Source organism: Populus nigra, chromosome 1, assembly GCF_951802175.1.
Source record: "Populus nigra chromosome 1, ddPopNigr1.1, whole genome shotgun sequence".
In the NCBI taxonomy this organism is placed as follows: domain Eukaryota; kingdom Viridiplantae; phylum Streptophyta; class Magnoliopsida; order Malpighiales; family Salicaceae; genus Populus; species Populus nigra.
The window spans coordinates 43,478,136-43,504,941 of record NC_084852.1 but is presented as its reverse complement, the minus strand read 5'-3'; the positions used below and the strand labels follow the sequence as shown (position 1 = coordinate 43,504,941).

The following is a 26,806-nucleotide window of genomic DNA, read 5'->3' as shown; positions in this document are numbered from 1 at the left end:
GTAAAGTGGTCGGTTGATTAGGAATGAATAAAATAAAATAAAATTGATGTCGATGATTTTCTCTTAATGAAAGAAGTAACATTGCGGTGTTATTTTGCTTTTATATCTCCGGAAAAAAGTAATTCAAAATTAAGAAAGTTATTTTTCTAATTTAATTTTGTGTTATTGAATTGATTTAAGGATATTTTAAGTTAAGAAATTGATTTATTGTAATTATATGAATATTATTTAAATTTTTTTAAATGAAAATAAGCTAAAATAATTTTTAGAGTAAAAAATACTCAATACGTTGTCCGGCTTGTTTTCTTAAGGGAAAAAAAAAAAAAAAGGGTGGACAACCAGCATGCATGCCTAGACATGTTGAGCCTTTTTTTTGTTGGGCTAACCCGGGCACTACTTATTTTCTTTATTTTTTTTAATTTTAATTGAAATGCACTGTAAAATAATTACTTAACATGGTAATTTAATTATTATTCAATTTTTCATGATTGAATAATATTATAGGTTATTTATGGGAATGTAAATAATTTTCTTTTCAATTATTATGTATTAGAGCAAAAACAATTCTCATGAATATTTAATGAAAATAAAATTTTTTAATATATTTTTATATGATTCTATCACATTTGTTAAATTGTTTTTCTTCAATCACATACAAAATATTAAGATGTTATTTTAATATAAAAAAAAAACTATTTCTGAGATCATGATAGATTTTTATTTAAAAAACAATGCCTACAATAAAGAGATATATTAATAAGAAAATGAGATTAGATTAAAGAAATATATTTTTTTACTTGTTTGAAATTATTGAGAATTCTGATAAACCCTTATTTTAATTGTTAAGTCTTTTATTCAAAAAAATGCTCCTCATAAGAAAAAATCTCGTTGTTTCTGGAAAAAAAAAAGGATTTTTTTATAATAATATTATTCATTGCTTTATTGATAATAATGTATTGATTTAATATGCATGATTTTTAAATAATGTTCTCATTTTGTATAATTTTTAAAAATTTATTATTACTAATTTCTAAAATCAATTCTTGTTTGAGGAGATGATTGATTCATAATTTTTTAATTCAAACTTATTTTCATAATCATAATTTTCTTCTAAAGAAATAAAAAAAGAAGTGCGTAAATGAGAAAATTTACTCTTTTATTAAAAATACACTTTTTTATTTCAAATTGTTATAGTTTTTTTACATTTTTTCTGATTATTGATTCTTTTTATTCAATCAATTAAGCTGTTAATAGATAAATAAAAAATTGTTGTCACAAAATTTTACACATGAACTAGAAAAAACAATATCGATGAAAATAATACATTTCTTCTAAATAATCAAAACATAGTTTTCTAGTGCAACGATGGTCAATCCAATATATATAAACTGCAAAGCTTTTCCCACATTGATCAAGAACAATGATGGAAACTCTGGCTTCAAGAAATTAAAACCCAAAAGGGGATAAAAAGGGATTTAGAATCTCATCTCATTGGAGGAGTAAGAAAGGCTCAGACACTTCCATATTAAAAAAATTTCACAAAACCATCAATTCAAAACCCGAGTATTGAAACATGACTTGAATTCATAAACCAATAGCTCGTGATTTACAACTGGATTGTGATTTGGACTGGTGGAGTGATGTATCGAAGCCATGCAAGTGAACACAAGTAGATCAATCAACAAACTCAGAATGATATCAAGCAGAAAACAACAGTTACAGTCTAAACTCGAAAATATAACGACTGCTTTCATTTTCTTTCCTTTTGTTGTTTTTAAAATTTAAAGCATCCCATCCATTATCATGTATTACAATGAAGCATGCCATACAGGCAATCCAAAATCAAACTAATACATAGTGTTCAGGCATAGTCTCAAGAGTCCCAAGATCATGCTGACCACATAACTGAAATACAAAGAGTGCCTCGACATTTACCTCACAAATGATTGGCTTGTGGATGCCTTCTGTGCTCCCTTTCCGCATAACCACTCTTCCCCATCTTGTGTCCATCTTCTATGGTATCAAGGTTGTGATCATGCCTCCTCTTTCCATCTGACTGCCTTTCAGCCGGGCTCCCTTTTCTTTTCCGGTCATTCAGTATGGGGGAAGCATCATCTAACATTTCCCCTTCTTCTACGTATTCTGCTTCCAATCCACGTGTTGACTGTCCTTTCATGATCACATGGTTTCCATCCCCAATTTCTGCATGATCGTTAATATAATCTGGATTTTCAGTTTTAGACCAGCTCTGCCTTCTCTCTTGTTTGATTTTCTCATCCTCAGCTGCCAACTCAACCCCATCTTCTAGTTCCCTCTCAATAAGATCATCCTCATCCATGATATCCTTTTTCCGCATTGTCTCCCCTCGAGATTTCTTCCTTTTCTCAAGTGCTGCCTTCAGCTTGTCCTTGTCTATCATCTTAATAGCATCTTTAGGGGACTGGTCAACTATGCCTTCTCGAAGATCCAAGTTTCTACCACCTAAGCTGGTGGACTTATGAGATACAGCATCATCCCTCCACTCTCCAGCATCTGCGCCATCATTTCTCCCTGCAGTTCTTTCTTGGTCTTCTTCACCTAGTTGCTCTGCCCCATACCTGGATTTATTGGGGTCCTCTCTTGTGATTTCCTTGTGGGAGACATGCTCACGGTCTCTAGTTTCGACCTCCACTTTGTGATCAGTAATAACACTGCCAGTCTCTCCACTCCCATTATCATTATTTTGATTATGGGCGTTTCTTGGCAGTGCCACATTGTCATCTTGACATAGAGGTTCAGAGGCTGCTTGTGACGATGTTTGCTTTGAAACATGGTCCTCACTCACAGCTGGAGTTTTAGCTGGCAGTCGATGCCCTGACCCACCTCCAGCACTTCCTTCTACTTCACTTCCCTGTGATGGGGGCACTCTGTTTTGCTCATATAACTCCAACATCTGATTGCTAACCTCTGCAAACAAAACATCCATAATGAGCCAACAAAAAACTCAAATGCATATTAACTAAATAAAAGACTCGAGAGGACAGACAATCAACACCAGCAGCACTGGTGGCTGGAAAAAGGGTACCCTATCCATAGCCCTCCCAAACTTCTGACCTCATAAGATCATAGCCAACCCATAGTCTTTTCTGGTTGCCATCAATAGTAGTTGCATAAAAAAGATACCTAAAATCATCTCATCAGGGTCATAGCTAAAATAATCTCATCAGGGTCAGTTCTAGCAAAATATCATGGGTCAAAGTGCTGCTACAATTGTGCAGCACTGGTAGTGTCACAAGGCTATTTGAAGACTGTCCAATTGAGTCCATATGAGTCTTACAATAATGTTAAGGGAGGTACCAACCCTCCAATTGGCGCGGGGTGACATCAAATTCTTGCCACCAGACTTTCTCGCCATCCGATGGAAGCTTCACTTTGAGGAACTTGGCAGCAAGGAAAATGGCACCCGCCGCAATGTGATGGGTTTTAAATTGCAGGCAGAGTGAAGTCCTCAGCCTGCAAGCGCTTTCTAGAGTGTGAAGAAAAGAAAGAGGAGAAACCACTGGACAGAATTAATAAGGGCTCGAAAAACAGGACATGATGCGTACCCGTCATTAACAAAATTCCATGCAACTTGAGCAAGGGCATTTTGTGCAACCTTAAATTTCTTTATTGCTTCAACTAGTGGTTTGTAGGGGTGATGAACATTGAGGTCAAAACCCAAAGTGGCAAGTACAACCCTCTCCCCAAGTAAAATAAGCTCTTTCTGTTGCTCATATACTTCCTGCATGATAAACATGGATCAATGAGTGAGTGAACTTTAGAAGCTCCATAGTTACAGTAACAGAAAAGGAAAATGTTAAGGAGAATCCAAGGTATCAGGGGGATTATTTACCAAAGCTCAGCAGGTGAAAAAAGAGCATTCTGAGCAAGGTTTATAATTCAAGAGACGCATGGTGGTAAATTCTGCAAATGTGAAAATGATCTGTCTGACACTTGCTAAGCAATTTCTGCCAAGAAATTCTTAGTACTTTGGCAGTATCATTCACCAGGTGTCATACTTGAAAACCCACATAGTCTTTCATTTGTGAACTATAATGTCAAAGCTATTTGTCACTAGCAACCATGCTTGATTATTTTTATACAAGGCATGAAGTAGGATTAGAGGGGTGAAAAATCTTGTTCTTTAGAAAGAGAGTGAGCGAGAGAGATGGCAGCAGCAACTGAGGGTGTGTGAGCAGAAAATGCTGAGAAGAGAGATGGAAATTGGAGGAAGAAGAATGGCAATAACAAGACAGCTTGGCAAGCATCAGGATGTCACACTACAAATAAGCCAGTCAAACACAATTAACATAAAGAAAACCTTTTGTTTGATCCTCTGGGTAGCAGCAGGATCTTTTTTGTGCATTATCTCGTATGAAACCAGAATAACATCCTTTAGTGGTCGAGGAGTCTCTTCCACTTTCCCAGCAAGGAACATACACACAGTTGCTATGGTCTGCAAAGCCAAAAAAAAGTGACTAGCCATGAGAACAAATCAATATTAATTTCAATTCACCCCATCTAATCTTTTTTTTTTCTGTCACTTTCCTTAAACTGGATTGATCTTTTTTTTCTTTAATTATTTTATGACCTAAATGAGCATCCAAAAGATCATTTGCAAGCCTCCATAGGTCCACATCTACCACTCATGGACATGTTGTACAATACCACCTAAAGTCTTACCAACAATTTTCCAGTGACCAGCTTCCATTTCAAAAGATATTCTCTATGGCACTATTTTATGAATCTCTATAACCTAAATCTATTACTTTTAAAATTCTGTAAAGACACATAAGATGCATCACATACCATTCATAAAGAGGTACAAAAATATCAGATTCAGTGATTGATTTGATGCAAGTAATAACCATTTAAATAGCTTAGAAAGCAAAAGCAATGTTTGTTTAAACATCAATGACTCACCCTTCTGTCATTCTTTGCATGTGATTGGCGAATGAAGAATCTATGACAGAATATTATTGCTGTAGCTATGGTTACCTGGGGCCTGCAGAAAAACAAATTACACTCATTTACAAACTGATATCTAGATCCCTTGCCTCATTCAAGGAAAGTTGTATAACATACTCAAAAATACACATGAAACAGGCATGCCACACACAAAGCACACACAGATGCACGCACCCTCTTCCATCAAAAAGAAAAGGAAACACACAAACATAGTTGGAGTGGGTAATCGATCAATTTCACAAGATGATCTCCCACCCAAAGCAACAGATGAAAACGTTCATTTTGTTGCACAAGTATTAAGTGGTTTCACTTGTGCAAGCTGCTGTCAATTTTTCTTTTCTTTTTAGATAACATAAGAAACATTATTAAAAAAAAAAAGTAATCATATAATTACAAAATTGAGAGCAAGCCATTCTCAAGAACAGAATGAACATTTTTCTTTTTTATTTTTTAAGATAACACAAGAAACATTGTTAAAAAAATAATGATCATGTAATTACAAATTTGGGGAGCAAGCCATTCTCAAAAACCACATAAATAAGAAAATAACCAAATTCAGTTATTAAAAAGAAACAAGAACATAGTGACAAATTAGGGAAGCAAGTCAAGCAAATCATTCTCCAAAACAGCATAACTAAAACAGTAACCATATTTGAAATAGAAGTGCACTCCATGCCTAGGAATATCAGCCCTAAAAACACCCAGCAAAATGCTTTCAAGATAAATAAGAAAATGCTTTCACTTTCAAAACACTTATTCTGAAATTCTGACTAGGATAGCATCAGTACATAACTCGGTTCGCAAGCACAGAAATACACGGCCCTTGACAGATCAGGGACACTATTTCAATCTATCAAGAAAGCGGTTGATGGGATACAGCATCTAAAGCAATAATTGAGACTATCATCCCCATTGCTGAGTTCTCCAAATTCTATTCTCTAAATCCAGTTCACCAACATCCCTTCATGCAGACAAAATGAGAGTTCACTGATGAAATCCTTACAAGCATTCAATGGCATCAAAGATAGAAATGACAGGCAGAAGCATGTAAAAAAAAGGGGGTGTAGGTTCGAAAGATCACACTTCATTAGGAAGGCCACAGTTTCCCATTCCAAATTATAAGGGTCATGATTATCAATTCAAACACCTTCACTACAACCGCCAATGCAATATTGTAATGACATTATACCATATTGATCAATTAACTGCTAAATGAGCATCATTTGTGTGTGTGTGTGTCAAAATCATATATTATACCTAAAACTTCATTATTTCAGTCACCTATCACATTCTCCCCCCAACTAATTTGTAATCTCGTTGTATCACATTCTCTAAGACTTGGAAATCAATAAACTAATAAATGACTCTCTCAACATCTTATAACATATATGGAAATTGATATTTCAATCATCTATCACGTGCTCTAAGCCTTCAAAAAGGCCCAATCCTCAAACTGCAAAAGATATTAGTCATCTTTATGAGGGGAAAAAAAGAATATGTTTCCTTCTTCCATTTTTATTAATTTCTCATATTATAAATTTCCTCAACGCTTCAAGCCATTTATGAAAATGACTGCAAATAGCCCTAAGACTGTCCATATAAGAGATAGAGAAATAAAAATGATTTTCTACTACTTCAGCTCAAAAATGAAAGACGCATCCAAACACATTGTCAGCTGAACTCTTATTCACAAGAGGATGTCCAATGTCAAGAAAACAACAAGGAGATAGTGCTCCCAATACCAGATACTTGATACAAGTGCATTAAGACACCACCTGGTCTTTGGTTAAAGGCCTATGTCATTACACTGATTCGGATTTGTTTCGGCAACTTAACTAAAGACCATGACTTACCTTGTAAACAAAATTTTTTTTGAACAATGATAGAGCTCTAAGAATTAACCATGATGATAGTATCACCATGCACATCAGCCTGAAAGGTAGTCCTACGTGGGGTAAATTTACAATGTAAAAACTCTTTTATTTAAGAAAGCTAACTAATTAAACATTTTAACTAAACAGAATCCTTATCAAATTTTGAAGAAATCATCTATCTTGATAATCATGAATCAACAATCTAGAAGCACTAATATCTAAACTTCAGCTACCATGTAAAATAATCAACCATAATGAGACCCCTGCATATGGTCGGGGCTTGAGCTAAGAAATAATACTTATAAGAACTAATATCCACTCATATTATCTAACCCCAAGTTTGTTTTTCATTTATGTATACATCATTTCTAGTAAACAATGAAGAAAACTTTGCAGCTCCCTCAAATAAATGATGGTGCAATGACAAAAATGAAATGAAAATTCACAGCAGAATCAGATAAAGATTGGAACATAATAAAAAAAATTAGCCAAAAGTCAGTAAAAGAAGAAGAAAAAACAATATACACATGAACTCACACTTTCAATCTCATGCCGAGATCCTGCAAAAATGTGCAATACGATTTCCGTAGATACGTCTCTTTTTTCAAGTCAATATTATCTCTTCTTGATGGGGAATTCTCTTCTATTTCTTTCCTAGAAAAATACCAACGACCCCCTTCCTCTGGCCTGTCTTGAGAACTCCTAGATGGCCCACTCTCGGAATTCCCATAATGTGAAGATTCCCCAGGTAATGCTCCCGCCATTATTTTCCAGGACCAGGATTAAACAAACAAGATTCGACTACTATGTCGAGTACTAATCTGCTATCACTTCATCACCGAAGTGTAGGATATAATCAAATCCTACACAAAAGTCATATCAGTTAGAAGGGCAATGTCAAAACAGAACCATTACTGCATAGCAAGTTCCAGCCCATAAAATGGAAACACGACTACTACAAATAACAACAACAACAACAACAACAACAATAATAATACAGAAAATTTTCTCGAGGTAAGCATAGTAAATAAATAGCACTTAATAACCCCTATAAAAATGTCTCATATTAGCGGAGATTTTAGCTTTTTTATACTTTCTCTTCTATTTAACCTATTGAGAAGTCCGGTGAAATTTTGCAAGTGATTTGTATTCTTACTGCTTCTTGATCCATTTATTCAACTAGATTGTAACATAGCCGGCAGATTGAAAAAAAGCAATGTCAACAATAAACAGTGTAATAAAGACATTGCAAATTCCAGTCAGCAAAACCTAAAAATTCAATCTTTTATTCAGTTTAGCTAGTAGACAAAGAGCACTTGACAAAACAAACAACTATGATGCAAAATGCGCTTTTACAGGAACAAATTTCACAGTCGATCCATGGTGCAGTTTGCTGATCCATTCTAGGTCACGCAAAAAAGAAAACCCTAAAAATTCAATAGATTTGAAATTCAACTCTTCCTTATGCAAACCCTGAACGTAATTTCTTCGAAAGAATTCCAGACAAATCAAGATCGAACTAATAATTTTTAGGTTCCAATAAGAAGAGAATAGAAGGGAAATGAATAAATGAGAAAGAAATAGAAATCCAACTGACCTGCCAGAGGAAGAGAAAGAGAGAGCCTGCCTGCCTGCTAGCTGAAGCGACGTCGTTGTTGTCGTTCTTCGTCCTCTTGGCTTTGCGGCTCAAGATTTTCTAGGGCTTGCTTGTGTTGTGTCTGTGGGTACTATTATGGTCATGTAAAATCGAGGGGGAAAGGAGAAGAAGAAGAGGGGGGGTGGACCTAAAGTCCACACTAAGGGATTTTTGGATTTTGAGATATTGATTTAACCACATTTGTTTATTATCACTATAGCCCCCTGTACTTGTTTTTCTTTTCAATAAATGTAAGCTTGTTTATTATTTTCATTATTGTCCTTGTAGTTCTTGTTTTAAGAAAAATTATATTTTAATTTGGGAGCGTGTAAAAGATGGAAAATAAATTAAAATATTTTTTATATAATTTTTTATTTTAACATAAAAATACTAAAAAATATTAATTTAAAGTTTTTTTATATCCCTCTATGCGCATTCAAACTTTAATCCTTCTTATATATATATAGTGACACATCTTTTAAGTTTAATTTTATTTATTTATTTTTTACTCAGTTCTTATTATTAAAAATTAAGAAAAGAGGGCTGAATTTATATTTTTAGAAAAATGGTTTTCCTTGAAGCATGTCTTCAAAATTTTAGTGACTAATAATCAACATTATATTATACTTTAAAATGTGTGTAAAAAAATATTATGCATCTACTAGTGGACGTATACTCATTTTACTGTGAACCACATTGTAAACATAAAATATTTGCACTGTGAACAATATTATAGCGACATAAGGGTGTTATCTTTGTTGTTTTTTAGTCAAAAAATGTTACTGAGAACATTGTCTTTGTTGTTTTATGTGTCAAAAGCTGTTAGGTTATACTTGATAGCCATACTTAATGTCATTGGGTCTGGCTTGTCCTCTAAACCCAATGGCCGCCAGATTCAAAAGGAAATGAAAACATCAAAAGATATTAGGTGCGGCTCCGCAACCAAACTCAATTGCCTTGTCTATTAGACCCAAAGATCTTGAATCTGTTTCTACAACCAGACTCAATATTGGATATGGCTCCGTAAGTCATAGTCTTTAGAAACCGAGCTACCCCACGCAGGCAATTAACACTTACATTAAACACTTCATTATTTGGTATATTAACCTCATGGTAGGTATTAAAGTGCATCAACGACAAGATCATGGTCAAATTAACATGGTATGTATCGACAACCTTTCCATGAGTGTCTTCAATCCTGACGTTGTAGGTGAAGAAGTGGCTAAGGAGTTCACCGTTGATGCAGTCGCTAGGGAGAGGGATGTTAATCCTAATGAAAGATTTGGAGGTTGTCTTTGCTTGGTACTTGAGAATTGTTAAGGAGGAAGGTGCTAAAATCTATTAATTTTAAGATGTTTGGTTGCAGAACTTCGACAATGAATAAAAGGTTAGCTCCTTGCCAAACATAGCATGATACTAGAGCCAAATCGCATCATTTGCTGTATTTTGATTCGATTGAGTAGAAGAAAAAACTCAAACCCTAATTTAGGATTCACTTATTCAAGAACTTCATGTTCAGAGCAGGAAGAAGATGAAACTGGAAAATTGAATAGTGTCAAGTCATGCCGCCAACAAGACCCAATAACATTGGGTCCTGTTGACTATAAACATAGACTCATTACATTGTGGACCACACTATAGACATATAGTGTTTGCACTGCGAACGACATTGTATTATTAAAGGTCTTTTGTGTTTTTTAGTCAAAATATGCTATTAGATCTGGCTTGACAAGATCCAATAGTGTTGTCCAATAGAACCCAGTAGCGTTGGGTCTAGCTGCACAGCCAGACCCAACAGCTTTTGAACTTCTTAACCGTCAAACTCAATGCTATTAGGTCTGTTTTTACAGTCAGATCGCTATTAATAACATTAAATTTAACATTACCATCATACCAGAACACTTAATATAATCTCTATACTTTTCATATGTTTTTTTACAAGCGATTCAATATGCTAATATAAATAATGGTGTGAGAGAAGACTCCGTTTAAAAGTAGTTCTAAAATTTCAAGGCCTATGAATGTCCAAAAGGCACATTTTACTTTCCCTGACTTGAGAGAGAAATTGACGAATGGTTTGCATAATCAATTACTCCACTTGAAAAGAAATCACAGTTACAAGATTCAATTTCTCGAATTTAGCGAATATATAGGAATTTTCTTTCAATTTGTTTTAAGACATCGAGGTCAAATGGTCTCTCTCACTCTGTCACAGCAAAAGGCCTTCCGATTCCAAGGCAGAGAAACAGTCAACCCTCCTCCAGCTTCCAGAAACATGAATACCGAGGGCAACCATGGGAGGAGCGTCTCGACTTCAAAACAATCTCAGATTTAACCAGAAGGCACAAAAGAGAACATCAGTAAAAAATTATTATCAATAGTATACAATAATAGAGCCCTATACCAGGTAAACTACAAATGAAGGCCATCATCACCTACTTCCTTGACCAGGAGCAAGATCTGTAGTTCATACACATATTTGACCTCCTCCTACGAGAAAGCTCTCCTCTCCCCCCACCCAAAATGACAGGGGAAGAAAAGGAGGAGCTGCGATGACATTCGCATCATAATGTCACTAGAGCATACGACTCTCGTGTACTCAAAAACCATTTTTTATTCCAATACGCAAAAACCATTTCTAGATCAGCGGTTAACAAGCCAACCTGGCTTGAACAAAGGATCTCGCTTGAAGTCACGACCTGTGACAGAAGTGGACTCTCCAAGACGACGGAAACACTGCAAACATTGCATTTTGATTATAGGTTATATTCAGCCCCCGTTGAGTTTTTGTTACCAAAAAAAAAATGACGACAATGACCAACCTTGTAACAGACAACAGTATCATCAGGGTACATTGCAAACAGTTTGGTTCCTAGACGGGCATGACAAGAATCACAGACACTCTCATCATTTATCTGAACATGCCGTGATCTTTCCTCCAATCTTGCAAGTTTTGCATCAACATCTAGAGCACGGGACAGATTATGCACAATCTGGAAAAGTTATGAAAAGTTTAGACCAGCATAGGCAATGGAATATGGGACCATTTGCAAAAATAATTGTTTTATTTTTTTCTTAGACATGTTCTAAAAAAGAGTTCGGTATGAGCACTAGGTGATTTCAGATGGGAATAGTTCAACAAAGCTAAAAGATCCAATAATGAAAGGATGAGAGCAAAATAGGCCTTAAAGGTCATGTTGGGAAAAGCTATTAGCATAGGTCTTTCACATAACTTCAAGTAAAAACCTTACTTGTCCTTGGCGATGATGGTGAAGTCGAGCCCTCAACATTCTTAGTATCGTATCTGAGGCAAGTTGGAGGGGCATGTCGGGGGACAATGTCTGCAACACAAAATCATCTCTCAACAAGAGGCAAAAATGATTCAAGAACTTAACAATCCACCCAAGAATTCCAGCGAAGGAAACAGGTACCAACAAGCAATGTTAGAGCATCTCTCTAAACGAGTGAATAAGAACAGAAGATCTCGAGTGTATTAATTATGATTATATGGCAGAGTCAATGGGTCATTAGTTAACACAGGCTTGGAGACCAAGACAGGTTAGAGAGAGCCAACCTAACCAGCAGCAACTATATCACTAAAACAACAAATTACAATCACTTTCATTATTTTGCACGAATATATATCCAGACTAGATATCATCCATAATCACATTCAATGGTAGCTAGACCTCATGTACCCCTTTAAGATGATGGCCTTCCCAATGTGGAACACTCTAATAGAATTCTTACACATGGAGGCAAATAACAGAAATATAAGAAAATGAGAACATCTTAAGTATTATGTTGCCCTTTTCTCCCTGCTAGAGTTGCAGAATATTGAGAAAGTTTAAACTTAATTTCTTAAACTCAAAAGCAAGCCATTAAGTAAAAGTTGTACTAGCATGCATGTGCTGAGGCAGAAAGGAACAAGGATAGGTGGATTTTCTACCTCTAGAACTTGCAAAGGATCCAATGATTCTCCATGATTATGCAGAAGTCTAACAGCAGCATTAAACATGGGCTCTTTACCATTTTGTGGATCCAAATACATATCAAGTAACCTGAAGAGATCACATCACAGAGTGAAAAACCCAGTAGTAAGAAAATTTATGTGCATTAGTTCAGAAAAGAAGGGAAATAAACAAAAAGGGATAAACAATAAGAAACTAACTGCATATAGGCATCTGGTCTGCCAATCTCTGCACAATATTGTTCAGCAGCTTCACTATCCTCGAGCTTCCTGAGAGAGCATATGTTACTTAAAATATACACCATTTACAATCAACCACGCAATGAAAAGACAGAGATGTGCAACACAACAGCCCTTGAATTCATTAAAATATACACCATTGACAATCAACCAAGAAGTAAAAGAAAGAGAGAGGGAAGTGCAGCACAACAGCCTCTTGAATTCGAATTTGTAATTTGTGGCTAAGTGCCAACAAAAACCACGAGGACCATGATAGCTATTATGCATTTTTCTTGTACAAGAATATTTTATTAGTGAAGAAAGTATATAATGTAACCACTATTAGTGAACCGAAAAATGAGGTTTTCTCAAAGCCAATGCATGTATGTCACCCTCTGATCCTTCCCCGACCAAATAAATTAACATTTGAATAAGCTGGCAAACAGTTCCTGCCATCAGAAGTGAAAAGGTGATTTTGAGGCTTACAAGGCCAAAATTTGTAGCACCAAAGTCTCTTGCCCTAATTTTCTGTATAGAATAGCCTGCCAAATAAAATCAGTAACTGATTAGCAAGATTTGATCAATTTGATATATAAAAGCATTGATGCCATTCATGGTTTCCCTATTGGCAGAAAGATACAAATGACACAAATACTGATTAAAAAGGGGGCCTTTAATAATGATCAAACAAGTAGAATAAAAAACAGTGGGAGAAAGGAGATCCAAAGACCTTTTCCAGCCATAGCTCTGATTCCTCAATCAAGTCAAGAACCTCTTCCGGATCATACAAGTCTGATGACTGTAAAAATATCTGCAACCTTTCTCGTACAGGACTTTGAAAGATTGAGTTTCTTCCAAAATCAGAAATTTTTGTTTCCTCTAGCCTTCCATCATCAGGGTCCTGGGAGGTACTTCCCACCTCAAAGGTTTCAACTGTTGACTTCGCAAGTGAGAGTGCATACAGTGTGTGGAAATGTGCATCACAGGAGTCTTGATCTTCAATCAACCACTGGAGATACCTGCAGTCCAAAGGCAGTTGCAGGTCATATGACCCATAGGAAACCAATCATTTACATAAAGCTGTCATGTATGGAACAAGTGGTGCGCATACCTTTGGAAAATTTCAACCTTTTTTGGATCAATGGCAGCAATAACTTCATCTACAATGAACGAATTGAAAGGGCAGACTCACTTTAGGAAATATAAAAGATAGTAAACCCACTAACTTTCTCAGCAGAATAATACTTATCAGCTTCATATCAAGTTAAATGGTATAACATAAAGCACACTATCCATGCCATTGCAAATTCACAAGATATTAAGCCTGTTCATTTTCCTATATATCCCACTCCTTGCAAGGCAGGCAATACATCACATACTAACTGGACTGCAAGAGCTACCTATTATATCAATGGGACTTGGAAATTTGCAAAAATTCAATAAATTTTCAATGCTTAGAGAACATTCAGAATGGTAGTAAATTCACCAATGATATGCCATGGAGTAAAATAAGTGAAATTCTTAATTAGCAAGTAGTAAAGATTCAAAACTCATAATTAGCATATTCTCTGAAAACCAGCCTACCTGGTGAAAGCTGATTTACTCTTTTCTCTGATGTCAAAACTTGAACTGCGAGTACTGGGTTAACATCTGCAATCTAATAGGATTTCACCAAATTGTGAATTAGCTATCAGCTTCAAAATTCTGTAAAAATAAAAGAAGACCAAATTCAAATGCTACATACCCAACCAAGATGTTGCAAAACCAAATCCTGATCAGACAGCTCCTCAAGAATTTTCGATGCCTCAGTTGCAGCAATCTCTCTGCCTGAGATAATATTTGTATTGCCATCCGGTAATTCATGCTCCATAGCAGGATCTTTCCATAGACCAGAAGAATAATTTCTAGCCAAAATACGCCATATGGCAAGAGCCTTTGAGCTCATCCCTTTACTTGCATATAAGAAGGCGAGCGTCCGTAAATGCCCAGATTCATCTAACAGAGTTTCTAACTCCTCCTGCACCGCCCATGGAAGTTGCACAGTCATCCTTCAAGCAAGCTCCTGACAACAGCCCCTCTGTTTTGCAAGTCATTGGAATGCTAAGATTCCACAGACTACTATTGACTTGGCCTCCAAACTATTTAATTTTGACCTCTAGCTACCAATTGTAGAATTTCAAACCCAAAGCAACTGAATGGTTTGACTGTTGCCATCATTAGATGGCTCCTTTTACAAGTTCTGTATAGTTCCAAAATATCTTTGGTGAAACACACACCTAGTGCAACGTGTTGAAATCAACAAACATTGATAAACCAAGATATAAGACTGTCTGTTTCAAGAGACAAATTACACCTGACTTCATCTAAGAAGTAAACAGTCCAAGGAATGATGCAAATGCCATTTTCTTCGCTTTACATTTTGTTAAAGAGATCAACATTGAATTTGCATTGAAAGACAAACCAGCTAATTTGGAACTGAAGCTTATTTGAGTTGAAATAAGGAGATCAACATAAAGCTTTTTGTTAAAAATTTTAATATTGATTCAAAAAATACTTTTCTCCCTTAACTGCACATCATAAGAGTGACCACCAGCCTTAAAGCCAAGTGGCAACTCTCTTCATTGATTTAAAATTTGGTTTATGCACACAGCAGCGACTGATTCATCTGGTCCATCTGATCATCTCAAAACTCCATTACCAGGAAAAAAGTAAAACCTTCATAGGAAAAAAATTGTTTAATCAACTCCGGTAAAGAGAAAGTGACACATACCACAAGACAGCTGTTTCCAGAAGATGCAAGCTTTTCCATATCATTGACACGGTTTAGGGCTCTATAGAGGTACAATAGAAGTGTGTCAACTCCCTCTCTCACTGAAGAAGTCAATTCTTTTTCACGAGAAACCTCAAGATATCTTTAGAATCAATAGGAGAGAACAGAAACTGTAAGTTACAAGCTAATGACAGAATGGAAAAGATATAACATGTAACAGCTCAAAGCAAAGTCGTAGCCACCTGCTCATATTTTTTATTGCCAACTCAAGTAAAGCAGCTCTAGTTGGTGGATTCAAGAGAAAATTTTCATTGACTGTGGTATCCACACCTGCTTTTTTAAGGAAAATAGCTCTTTGAATAGCCATCAACCCATCATCAACAACATCTTCAAGAGGAGCAGGGGGAGGGTGCAAACCCCAATATCGGTTCCTAGGAATCTGAAAGGATAAGTTCAACACTATGATGACAAAAATGCAGAGCACTTCAATATAAGCTTAATGTACTCTACTCCAACAAAAACACGATAAAACAGGGCATAAACACATAATATACAGAGTTTTAGAAACTATTGCTCATCCATTTAACTGGAAAATCAAGTGGTAGCATTTTTTATCCCATTCCATCTTTCAACCAATGCCAAACACATCAATACAGGTCACCACCCTGACCAGGTATACTCAATCACCAACTAACCAACAAGTGTTTAATTACACAGATGCAAACAAACAATCGCCCCTTTTCAAGTTCCCATTTTCAATCCTTTTTTTCATTTAGAATACTAATTCTTCTGTTATATAGATTGTGTGCATGTGGTTCCTTAATTCAAATTCATTGAACTACAGAAGGAGGCATGGTTACCAAGAATACACATGTTACAATTGATATTCTTTTTTTGCTAGTGGCAACTCACATAAACAAGGGTGGAAAGGAATAAGAAGAAAGTCAGGATTTTGGCATCTGCAATATGCATAGTATGCAAAAAGAAATGACAAAAAATCAAATGACAGATAAATGATCAATCCTTTAGAATATTGGGGCAAGTTTATGGAATTAAAGGGAAGCAGATGTTCCATCCCATATCAAATCAAAATTACTGACGAGGGAATGGGTCCTGGAAAAATGAGACAGTAAGCACATACCAGTAGCGACCAGCGATTTGGATCTCGCATTATAAATGGAAACACTTCAGAAGGTTGCATTGTCTCGGATTGTAGAAAGTGATTAACAGCTTCCTCAAAATGCAAGTCAAAAAGCAGCAGGAACCCCACTTGAGCATGAACAAAGGATAGCATTTCATTAGACATTTCACCATTGCTCTCAAGCTCCTCCACCATGGAGATTGCTTCCTTAAAATTTTTCTTTCTCAGTAAATCTTTGATTTGTTCTTCAGTAGGTACTCTCCGGTAGCAAATAACCTGGCAATAATCAAGATGAAGCAGAAAAATCTATCAAATATCTTCTTAAATAAACCTGCATACAGAAGCATATGGGTTGTTCCTAACCAGGACACAAAATCTTAAAAAAGTATTTTGTGCCCCTAATTCCATAAATCTCTTAATGATCAGATTGAACTCTAAACAACTTGCATTTTAAAAATGTACTAGGTATGCAAGAACAACAAAGTTTAAAAGAAAAGAAAGCCTCGGAGTTACTTTTGAAGATACTTTCTGAGTTTCTGGCTCAAGGTCCAGATGATCAGATAAATATTTCATTCGGAAACTCAGCTTAATACAGCACAATGACCAACTGTTCACAATTTAGCTTGTATAATTAACAGTAAACCACCCAGAGACCTAAGGAGCACCATGCATAAAACTAATATTCATGTCTAAGGATCAATAAAGGTGCAGTGAAATAATATAATCTAAGAGGTAACCATTTCTCACACCTTGGTGGGCGTTGCAACAGCAACAAGTGTCCCATTCCCACTTTCCTCGTCTGCAACAATACATGGCCCAACTCCTTCACTGCCAAAACTAACAGTCTGTACAAGGCTACCTGATTTCTTATGATACAACTCCATCTTCCCGTCCCTCACTACCACTGCATAAGAAGCCAACTCCCCAACAGAATCTGGACCCTTACGAAATACCAAACTCCCTCCAACTGGTTGCCCATAGGCATCAACAACAATCCCAACATTATCCACCAACAACAACACCTTCTTTTCTTTCCGCAACAACTTAAGCAATGGCAAACTAGACCCGTCAGGCATTGTAAAAATCACCCCACTTTGGCCTGTAACACACGAAAACAAACTATACCCATTAACCGTGCCAACAATTATGGAATCATTGATCCACACTATTGTCTTAACCCCATCAATACACTGCATTTCTTTCAAAACCGTAAAATCAACCTCCTTGTCATTCTTACCAACTCTAAGCTCTATTAAAATAATTTTTGTCCCAATCACAGCAGCAAAAACATAATCACCCTCACTTTTTTGCCCAAAATCTTTACCTTTAACCCCATTAGCTCTAACCCCGCCTCCTAATCTGCTCAAAATTCGAGAACTTGCACTTGAACCCTCCAAACTACTTGCACTGAATAAATCACTACACTCCAATTCACTATTCTTAATTCTCTTAGTGATGAAAGAAACCCCTTTCAAAAACCCCAGTTTCTTAACGGGTTGAACCAAACCCGAATCCGTCAGAAACAAAAAACCATCACAGAGAACAACAACCTTTCCAATCTCATCAAGCAAGAGAACCGTGTCTAACGGCGAGTCACCAAAAGAAACTGATTTTAACAACGAAACGTCTCGAAACGAAACATCAAAATCCAGTGTCGATTTCGGGTCTTTGGTGGGGGTTTTGTCATTTGGGTTTTCTGGGTATGTGGAAAGCAGGAGAAGGGAACCAGATGAAGTGCCTAGGTAAATGAAACATTGAGAATTCGTTGAGATTGGTGAAATTGCAATGGATTTTATGGAAGTGTGAGAGTGAATGGTGAGGTCGAAGGTGAGTGATGGTTCAAGGACTATTCGGGTGGTGGTGGGATCCGCCATAACAGACACCGAAATTGAGGGGATGATCTGTTTCGAATTTTATAGAATTGGAGTTTAGATGAGATTGCCTGCTGCGGAGCATCGAGGGTGATTTGTACCTTTCTTCTTGTGTTCAGACTTCAGATTGCATTGGTAGCTTACAGTTGGTCTTGGAAGTTACTCCCTCCGTACGAAAACTATTTTTCATTCCAAGAAAAAGGTCAACTATTTGAAGGGCGTTTGTTTTTGTTTTTTATTTTAATTTTCGGAATTTTTTATTTTAAATTGAATTTCTTGTATAATTTAAAATTATTTTAATGTATTGTTATAAAAAAATTTTAAAATAAAAAATATATATTATTTTAAAATATTTTTTAATAAAAAAAATTTTAAAAAATCACTGCCACTATTTAAAATACTACCATAATTTTAATATTGTGTTTAAATTATAACTTACTTTAATTCTTTCCCTTCATTTTTTTCTCTTTTCTCACTAGTATAAAGTAATTTTAAAACAGATAACTTGATATATAATTAATCGTAATTTTTAAACTTTTTGCATTAAAAGTAGAATGTGATGATATCTTTGAGATAGAAAAAATATAATTTTTTTTTATATCAAAGAAAAGTAATAATTGAAAATAGTTATATGATGTTTGATAGGGAAAAAATATATGTTTAATAGGGAAAGATGGTTCCTTTAGTTATTGAAATTTTAGTTTTTATTAAAAAAATTATTTTATTTATTTTTTAGTTTTTATATTTGAGAAGAGAGAGACAAAGTTATTTTACATGCCAGCCTAGGGTATGTGCTCTCCCTGTAAAAAGCTTTATTGTTTTTTTTTATCCGTTTAAGTTTAAATTCATTAAAATTAAAATTAATTTATTAGAAATATAATTAGGATATTATTTTATCACACAGGTTTTGTACTATGTTTTTAATAAGATTGTATCATTTATTTTATGATATTATCAAGTATTCTTTTTGTACAGCCCTGAATAAATTTTTTAAAATTTTATTTGTTATTTTCTATTAACATATTTTTTTTATAATGTAATAAAATAAAAATGAATTCCAAAAACTCTCCATGCTAACGTTTGTTGTTTTTATATTTTTTTTAATATATTATTGTCATAATTATTGATTTTTTTAATTAAGACTTGTTTTCATGATTCTACCAAGATATTGTTTAAAAATCAGGTGAAAAAAAAAAAGAAGTGCATTAATGAAATAAATGAATTTTAATTAAGGAAATAACTTTTTTTTTTACCAAGCTAGGAACCCAGGATAGAAAATATATTTTTTTTGTTAAAAAAAACATTTTGGCAAAAAAGGAATAACAATAGAAAATTAATTTTTTCAATAGATTTTGAATTATTGCTTTTCCGAATTGAGTCCAATCGAGCATCCATGCTTACTTCTAGGATTTGCCATTACCCCGTGATGTGATAAAAATATAACCATGATTGTAGTTATGCTTTATTTAGGGGTCGTTTATAAGTGTTGTAATGGGTGGTTTTTAAGGTATTTTTTTATTTAAAAATATATTAAAATAGTATTTGTTTTTTTTAAAAAAAATTATTTTTTATATTAATATATCCAAACAATAAAAAATAATTTTAAATAAAAATATTTAATTTTAAAAAAAAGATGGAACACAATTTGAATCAACCTGTTGTATACAACGCCTAAATAAAATACAAGAGTGCACATTCTGCAACTTTATTTCAATCTTGCTTAGCCTCTCCGAGAGTCCCACATTAATTCTTTTATCCTAAATTTTAAAATCTTTTGAAGTCAAAGTTATTTGTTTGTTTATGTATTTTAAAAGTGTTTTTAAAAAATAAAATTTTTTATTTTTTTTTATTTAAATTAATATATTTTTAGTATTTTTAAATCATTTTGCTGTACTAATATTAAAATAATTTAATAAAAATAATATTTTAATATATTTTTAAATAAAAAATACTTTTAAAAAATCACAACTATATTCCCAAATACTTTTAAAATCCACATTTTTTTTCTAGGATCGAAATTAAAATAAATATATGATATGTTGAAATCAAATGCCAGATTGAACAAAAAGATCTACTTGGGATCTTAGAACCAAACACACCAAAAATATGTGAATGTATACTTTATTCCGCTACAGTATTGAAAAAAAAATACAAGCGAGAAAAATCAAAAATCAGAAAACTAAAAAAAAAATCGGAAGAAGAGAGAGAGAAAGAAACAAGGAAATAAGAAATTAATTAAAAAGCAAAAGGAAACAAAGGGGGACAGAACAAAAACCACAAGCCGAAAACCCCAACCCAACCCTACTTTGTTTCTCGCTACCAAAAAGAACGACGGCAGAGCAGTGACGACAGCAACGCGCCACCGGAGTTTAAATGATCATCCGTGGCATCAACTGCTGAAGGTATGCCCTTTTCCTTCTTTCTCTCCTTTTCTTTTTCTATGTGGATTTGGTTTGTTTGGGTTTGATGTCATTTTGTTTGGACCGTTTGTGTGTTTGATTTTTTTTAAAAAAATATCACGTTCTCATGCGATATTTTTCCTTCAGAAAAGAATTGGAGATAAATAAAGGAAACCAAGTGATTGCTGGGGTCACTGTTCTTCCTTAACAGACCGGGGAAGGTTGCTGGTTTCTTGTTCAGGTAAGAATGGTTTGTGTTTTGGTTTTGAAACCATGGTGTCCTGTTTCTGGCTATTAAAATCAAAATCAAAATCTACAGGCATGTTGCTTGCCTGATGGGTTACCAGGAGAAAACATGTTAAAGAGGGGTTTTGTTGGTTCAGAACAAAAGATTAGTTGGGAGTTTGTTTTTATTTATCCTTCCATGATCAGCTTAGGTTTGGTTAGACATTAATAAGTGGGTGCTTTCTGATTTGGTCAACCTTCTTGTTTGCGAGAAAGGCTCGAGAATGATGTCTGTTAATCTTGACCGTGCAGAATTGTCATGGTAACTGAAGAGCCAAAGGATCCATTCAAGGGGGTTGACTGGAAGGCCATAGGTGGTGAATTACAGAAGGATCCTAGCGCTGGTACTAAACCAATCATAAAGAAGCGGCTTCCGAAAAAGATTAGGCAAATTCCAGACTACTATTTCCTTCCTCGATTGCCTCTACCTACTGTCATTGCCTTCTATGGAGCGTGTATTGCAGGTGGAGTTGGTGCTGGCATGCTACTGGAGATGTGGATAAATAAGAAAGTGAAAGGTAATATTGCAATTAGAGTGGAACTTTTTTGAGGTAATTTCTCTTAATCATGGCATTGGGTAAGAAAGGGAAGTAAGGATGAAAGATCCTAAAAATATTCAGAGGAAGCAAGAGATGAAAGATGGTAAAAATATTGTTAGGTAAATACTGTATTTGATGGCTTGTATCCAGGCATCTTACCTTTCAGATTCAAAGAAACAAGAAAGAGCGAAAAGAAAAGTTATGGTAATAGCTAGCAGTTCTAAGGCATTATATAGTTGAGATTTCTGGTCTGGTTCATATTACTGACTGAATGTGACCCAACTGGCTGTTGTTAGAAAGATATTGATTCCTTATTTTTATATATATTAACAGGCTGTGTTAAAATAGCTGCGTATCAAATATATTAAAATACAATTGGCTCTTCTAAATGGCTTCTTACCATTGGAGTGCACATAAACAAAAAGGCCATATCTACACTATTCAGAAAGCCATATTACCAATTTAGCTCTTCTAAGAAGCATTCCCCATTGGAGATGCTCTTAGCAATGACTTTTCATGGAATTCTGAAGAGAACCTTAAAGTTTTTGAAAAAATGATGTCTTTTGTCTTAGTTAACTAAGGTTTCAGTAAAGATTGTCAAAACACCTGAAATACTCTCTGGTTAAACATAACTATCTGTCTCAACATTAAAACATTTTTATTTATTTTGAAGAGTGTGTCTCCACCCTATACTATATCTGTGATTTCTGTCAAAGCTTCTGGCTAATATATGTGTCTTCTGGTATTTTAGAGGATGGAGGCATCATATGGGAGTTTGATAAATAGAGCCTGGAAAGCGTTAGATCAGATCCAAATCAGTAATGATGCCCTTTTACTCGCTGTTTTTTCTTGAGCTATTTTGAATTTGTGGTACTAATACCTTCAAAGGAAACTTACTGGATTTAGGTACATGGTTGCGTGCTTGGTATTCATGCAGCGGTTCTAATTCATTTCCCTAGCCGGTCTCTTGATTTGCCTTCATCATTTATAACTAGTATTTGGAAACACACTTTATAGTTTTTCTATATTGTTTGGGAGTAATTGAGTTGTGGTGCTTCTATGGTTATTTTCAGCAGAATGTATCGAGAGAAAAATTCATCGTTTTTGATCATAGAGGAAGCAAAGAGCTTCCTCGATTGTCCTTTTGGTCACATATGAGCTAGTGATATGTAGAAAATACTAGTTTTGGGCTTGTTCAGGATCTGATTTCGAATTCACAACACACTCCTTTCTTCACTCGGCCATTGTTTTCTGATTGTTATTCTTTTATTATTATTATTATTATTGATAAAGGCATTTTGTTGTGCACATCCACATGGCTATAGATCTCACTAGCACAACAAATAGCAATAGCCAAGGAAAAATGCACTTAATTAAAGATTTAGATAGCATCTTAACAAACAAAACACCCAAGTTTTTATCGAGTTCACCATGATAATACTTTACAACAACAACAACGCCATTGAAGGCTCGAATCACCCTACCTTTTCATTTGTAGTCTTTGAGGTGTTTAATCAAGGATAGTGAATAAGGCTAGTGCAGGGGTTTAAGTTATCATGTGAAATCACTAGATCCACAGACTTGATCACTTTGGTTAACGACTTTGTAATATTTTCTTAACTGAATCCCATGTCAGTACATACAAGCAGTTGGGAGTCAAATTCTGCTTAAAGAAGTTTAAAATTCTTGTCTCTAGCTATCGTATTTCACAGGAACAGCGTAATTAGTTTGAAGAGTCGAAGTTCTCATGAAATGTAAAGATGAAGATGCTTCCTTTTAGTTCAGAGTGGGTGCTAAATTCTTCAAAATTGCATGCAGCATTGTATAATACAAGTTGGTAATTCAAGTCAGAAGCAGGAATTCAGTTCAGGCAAACTTTCGTTAGGCGAAGAATTTAGCTAAATTCTTCCTTTTAGGAGCGTGTATCATTAAGTTAGCTTCAAATAATTATCCAAAAAAAACTAATCCACTAGTGATATTACCGTGTATAACGACACAAATTACTATTTGTTGTAATTGTATAATTACAAATTTGCCTTTAAAAAGACAATAAAGGAAGCTTCGAGGGTAAGATTGTTTTTCACTGTAATACAATTGTCTTAGGCATTTTGTTTGAGTTTATATTCATTATTTTGTTTTATATACAATAAAATTACTACTTTAACATTGAAATTAAAAAAAAAAAACTCCTCCTAGGGGTGTTTTTTTTTATTTTTTTCATAATAGTTAAATTACTTTGATGCCCTTTGTGACAAAAACAATATAACTCTTTTATAAGAGTGTTTTGGTCATTTTATTCGGGTCTTGTTGTAGATTTTGAGGTTGCTTAAGGATATTATTATAATTTGCATACATTAAATATTATTAAAAAACATGTTACACGTGCCAACGTGTGGGCAACCACTGCGCTATTCAGGTGACGTGTAAGTGGTTATTCGGCCACCAAATATGGCCTTCAAGGGCAGCATTTGAAGGATATCAATGCTCTCTACACAGGTGTCTGGCACGTGTATTAGAAACATCGCTGATTTGGTGTCGGAGATCATTTCTTTTTTTTCCTTCTTCTTCTCTCTCCCCACTTTGAAATTTGCGCAACCCATGAAAAATTTCAGAGCAACCCCTCAATTTTTTTTTCCTTCACATTTGTTCCCTATTATTTTGATTGCTATTTTTTTATTTTAAAATAAGCTATGAAATTACAAGTTTTTTTAAGTTCACCCCCTATCATTTTATAATCTATAAATAATCTATCAAATTATAATTTTTTTTCAATTTCACCCCCTATCATTTTAAAATATATAAATAATATATCAATTTACAAATGTTTTTTAATTCCACCCCTACTATTTTTTATTTTATAAATAATATATCAAATTACAACTATTTTTCAATTTCTCTCTACTATTTTTTAATTTATAGGTAATTTATTAAATTACAAATATTTTTTAATTTCACCTCATGTAATTCTTTTCTTTTAAATTTGATCCTTATTCTTTTAGCTGCTATTTATTTTGTTTGAAATTATTATTTTTTTTCAAATCTCATCCTCTCTAGTTTTTTTTTATCAAGTTTTATCTCCATTGTTTTTGTTGCTTTTTTCTTTTGTAAGTTTTTTTATTAATATTTTTTCTATGATTTTATCTTTCAAAATTAAAATTTGTCAAGAGTTAAGCTTTTTAATTAAGCTCAAATTCAAGATTTTACAAATTATAGGTTTTTAGAGATTAAACCAAGTTTAAGAAGTTCGTTTGGGTTTGCTTAGTTTTTTTTTTTTTAAAGCTAGTGTTTTCTTATTTTTTTTATCTTTTTTTGTTTTTTTATTATTTTTTGCGTGTTGATTATATTGGATTAGTCTTCTATATTGTTTTTCAATTTCACTCATACTATTTTTTAATCTATAAATAATTTATCAAATTACAAATATTTTTCAATTTCACTCCCTATAATTTTTTAATCTTTCAATTTTTTTCTCTTTTTTTTAATTGCTATTAATTTTGTTTTAAATTATTTTTTTTCAAATTTCATCCTCATTAGGTTTTTCTCTCCCAAGTTTTATCCTTATTTTTTTGTTGTTATTTTTTTGTGCTTTTACAAGTTTTTTTTTATTAATAATTTTCAACGATTTCATCATTCAAAATTAAATTGGTTGAGAGTTAAGCTTATTGATTGAAGTCGGGTCTAGGATTTAATGAGTTGCAAGTTTTATAGATTAGACTAGGTTTAGGAGGTTTACTTGAGTTTGCTTTTTTTTTTTCCTTATTTTTTAAAGCTTATGTTTTCTTCTTATTTTTGAGTTTTTCTTTATTATTTTTTTAGGTTTGCCTTCTATTATGTTATCATTAGGTTGTTTGATAATTTGAATAGCCTCATGTTTGTTCTTTTTTTCTTTGTTTTTTTAGTTTATTTATTATTGTTGTATTTTCTTGTTTTGTTTAGATTACCACTTGAACCAACGATTCGTAATTTAGTTTTTTTTACCCTAACAATTTGTTTATGTTGAAAAAAAAAATTGCTCTGCCCCTGGCAAAGTGTGGGTAACAAATCTAGTGCCTATCTATATTATAAATAAATGGATAAAGTAAAAAAGACAACAAAGAATTTATATTTGGATGCCCCATACGAAGGTCATTTGAATTTGTCACATTATTTGCATTTAAAATTGTTCATGTAACTTCATGGGATAAAAAATGTCAAAAATTCAATTCTTTAGCTTATAGAAGAAAAATTCTTGGTATCTTTGTAATAGAAATTTTCATTTCCTTAAGGGGCAAGATATTTAAGAAGCACCACTTGACAATTACATTTATTAAAGTTGATATTCTGCCTCTTTTTTCTGTTACCAAAATCTTTTTAGAATGACAACCCTTCAGAGTCATGACATATATAGGTGTGTTTGAGAGAGTGGTGGATTATGCGATTGCGACTGGTAAAAGTAGGTTTTATAAAAATTATTTTTAGTTGTGGTTTATTGTAATAAAATATATATTTGATTAAAACTATGATTGAAATTATTGTTAACTAAAAAACAGTTTATATATGTTTGGTTAAGGAACTTTTATAAGTGTTTTTGGTAATGAAATTACCCAGAAGGACATGCATGAATTTTCAGTTTATGAGTAGCATTAGTGTGCATTCTTTTTTTGTTATATATATATATATATATATATATATATATATATATATATATATATAAATGTTACATTATTGTTGTTCTTCAATATGATTTCTATTAAACTAATTGTTATCTCATTACGACATAATCTACACTTGCAATTTGTATGGATATATTGTCATGGTTTGTAAAATCTTCATCTTTGTTTCCATACTCCAAATGCACTTTCAATGACATTGTGAAGTGACGAGTGCACGATTGAATCGCTCCTCCTGACTTGTTGGTTGTACTCGACACCGAAAAGTTTGGAAGTAATATCTCTCATTTTTATATGAATCTAGATATCCATACTCATTTGGGCACTCAACATCAACCAAATAATATTGATGACAAATAAGAAAATTATAACTAATTTTGAAAATACAGAATAAACATAATTTAAATTTAAATAATATTTAATTAATGTAATTTATTTATCTTTAGGAAATTTCAGAAATTTTATAT

General features: G+C 33.7%; 3 protein-coding genes across 6 annotated transcripts; 1 reads left to right on the top strand and 2 right to left on the bottom strand.

Annotated features, from left to right (window-relative positions):
* Positions 1-1,724: 1,724 nt before the first annotated feature.
* On the bottom strand, positions 1,725-8,670 carry LOC133679570 (cyclin-T1-5-like). 2 transcript variants are annotated; one of them, XM_062102210.1, is made up of 7 exons: positions 8,458-8,670; positions 7,398-7,723; positions 4,942-5,023; positions 4,340-4,474; positions 3,585-3,760; positions 3,341-3,492; positions 1,725-2,946 (listed from the first exon to the last, which is right to left on the bottom strand). In XM_062102210.1, the coding sequence occupies exons 2-7, from the start codon at positions 7,622-7,624 to the stop codon at positions 1,937-1,939; spliced, it is 1,782 nt and encodes a 593-aa protein (XP_061958194.1). In that variant the 5' UTR covers positions 7,625-7,723; positions 8,458-8,670; the 3' UTR covers positions 1,725-1,936. The 2 variants fall into 2 exon arrangements, with proteins under 2 accessions (XP_061958194.1, XP_061958202.1); XM_062102218.1 differs by lacking the exon at positions 7,398-7,723 and having other exon boundaries at positions 8,458-8,669.
* Positions 8,671-10,561: 1,891 nt separating this feature from the next.
* On the bottom strand, positions 10,562-18,663 carry LOC133679563 (vacuolar sorting protein 3-like). Its single transcript, XM_062102200.1, has 14 exons — positions 17,346-18,663; positions 16,597-16,872; positions 15,698-15,894; positions 15,456-15,597; positions 14,430-14,702; positions 14,270-14,342; positions 13,797-13,845; positions 13,416-13,704; positions 13,172-13,227; positions 12,668-12,736; positions 12,446-12,557; positions 11,748-11,837; positions 11,319-11,489; positions 10,562-11,232 (listed from the first exon to the last, which is right to left on the bottom strand). The coding sequence occupies exons 1-14, from the start codon at positions 18,468-18,470 to the stop codon at positions 11,140-11,142; spliced, it is 3,015 nt and encodes a 1,004-aa protein (XP_061958184.1). The 5' UTR covers positions 18,471-18,663; the 3' UTR covers positions 10,562-11,139.
* A 2,035-nt stretch (positions 18,664-20,698) lies between these two features.
* On the top strand, positions 20,699-22,926 carry LOC133687091 (uncharacterized). Of its 3 annotated transcripts, XM_062107016.1 has the most exons (5): positions 20,709-20,869; positions 21,014-21,107; positions 21,404-21,669; positions 22,442-22,508; positions 22,597-22,926. In XM_062107016.1, exons 3-4 carry the CDS (start codon positions 21,411-21,413, stop codon positions 22,474-22,476), a joined length of 294 nt encoding a protein of 97 aa, XP_061963000.1. In that variant the 5' UTR covers positions 20,709-20,869; positions 21,014-21,107; positions 21,404-21,410; the 3' UTR covers positions 22,477-22,508; positions 22,597-22,926. The 3 variants fall into 3 exon arrangements, with proteins under 3 accessions (XP_061963001.1, XP_061963000.1, XP_061962999.1); XM_062107015.1 differs by having other exon boundaries at positions 22,442-22,926; XM_062107017.1 differs by lacking the exon at positions 21,014-21,107 and having other exon boundaries at positions 20,699-20,869; positions 22,442-22,926.
* The last annotated feature ends 3,880 nt before the right edge of the window (positions 22,927-26,806 follow it).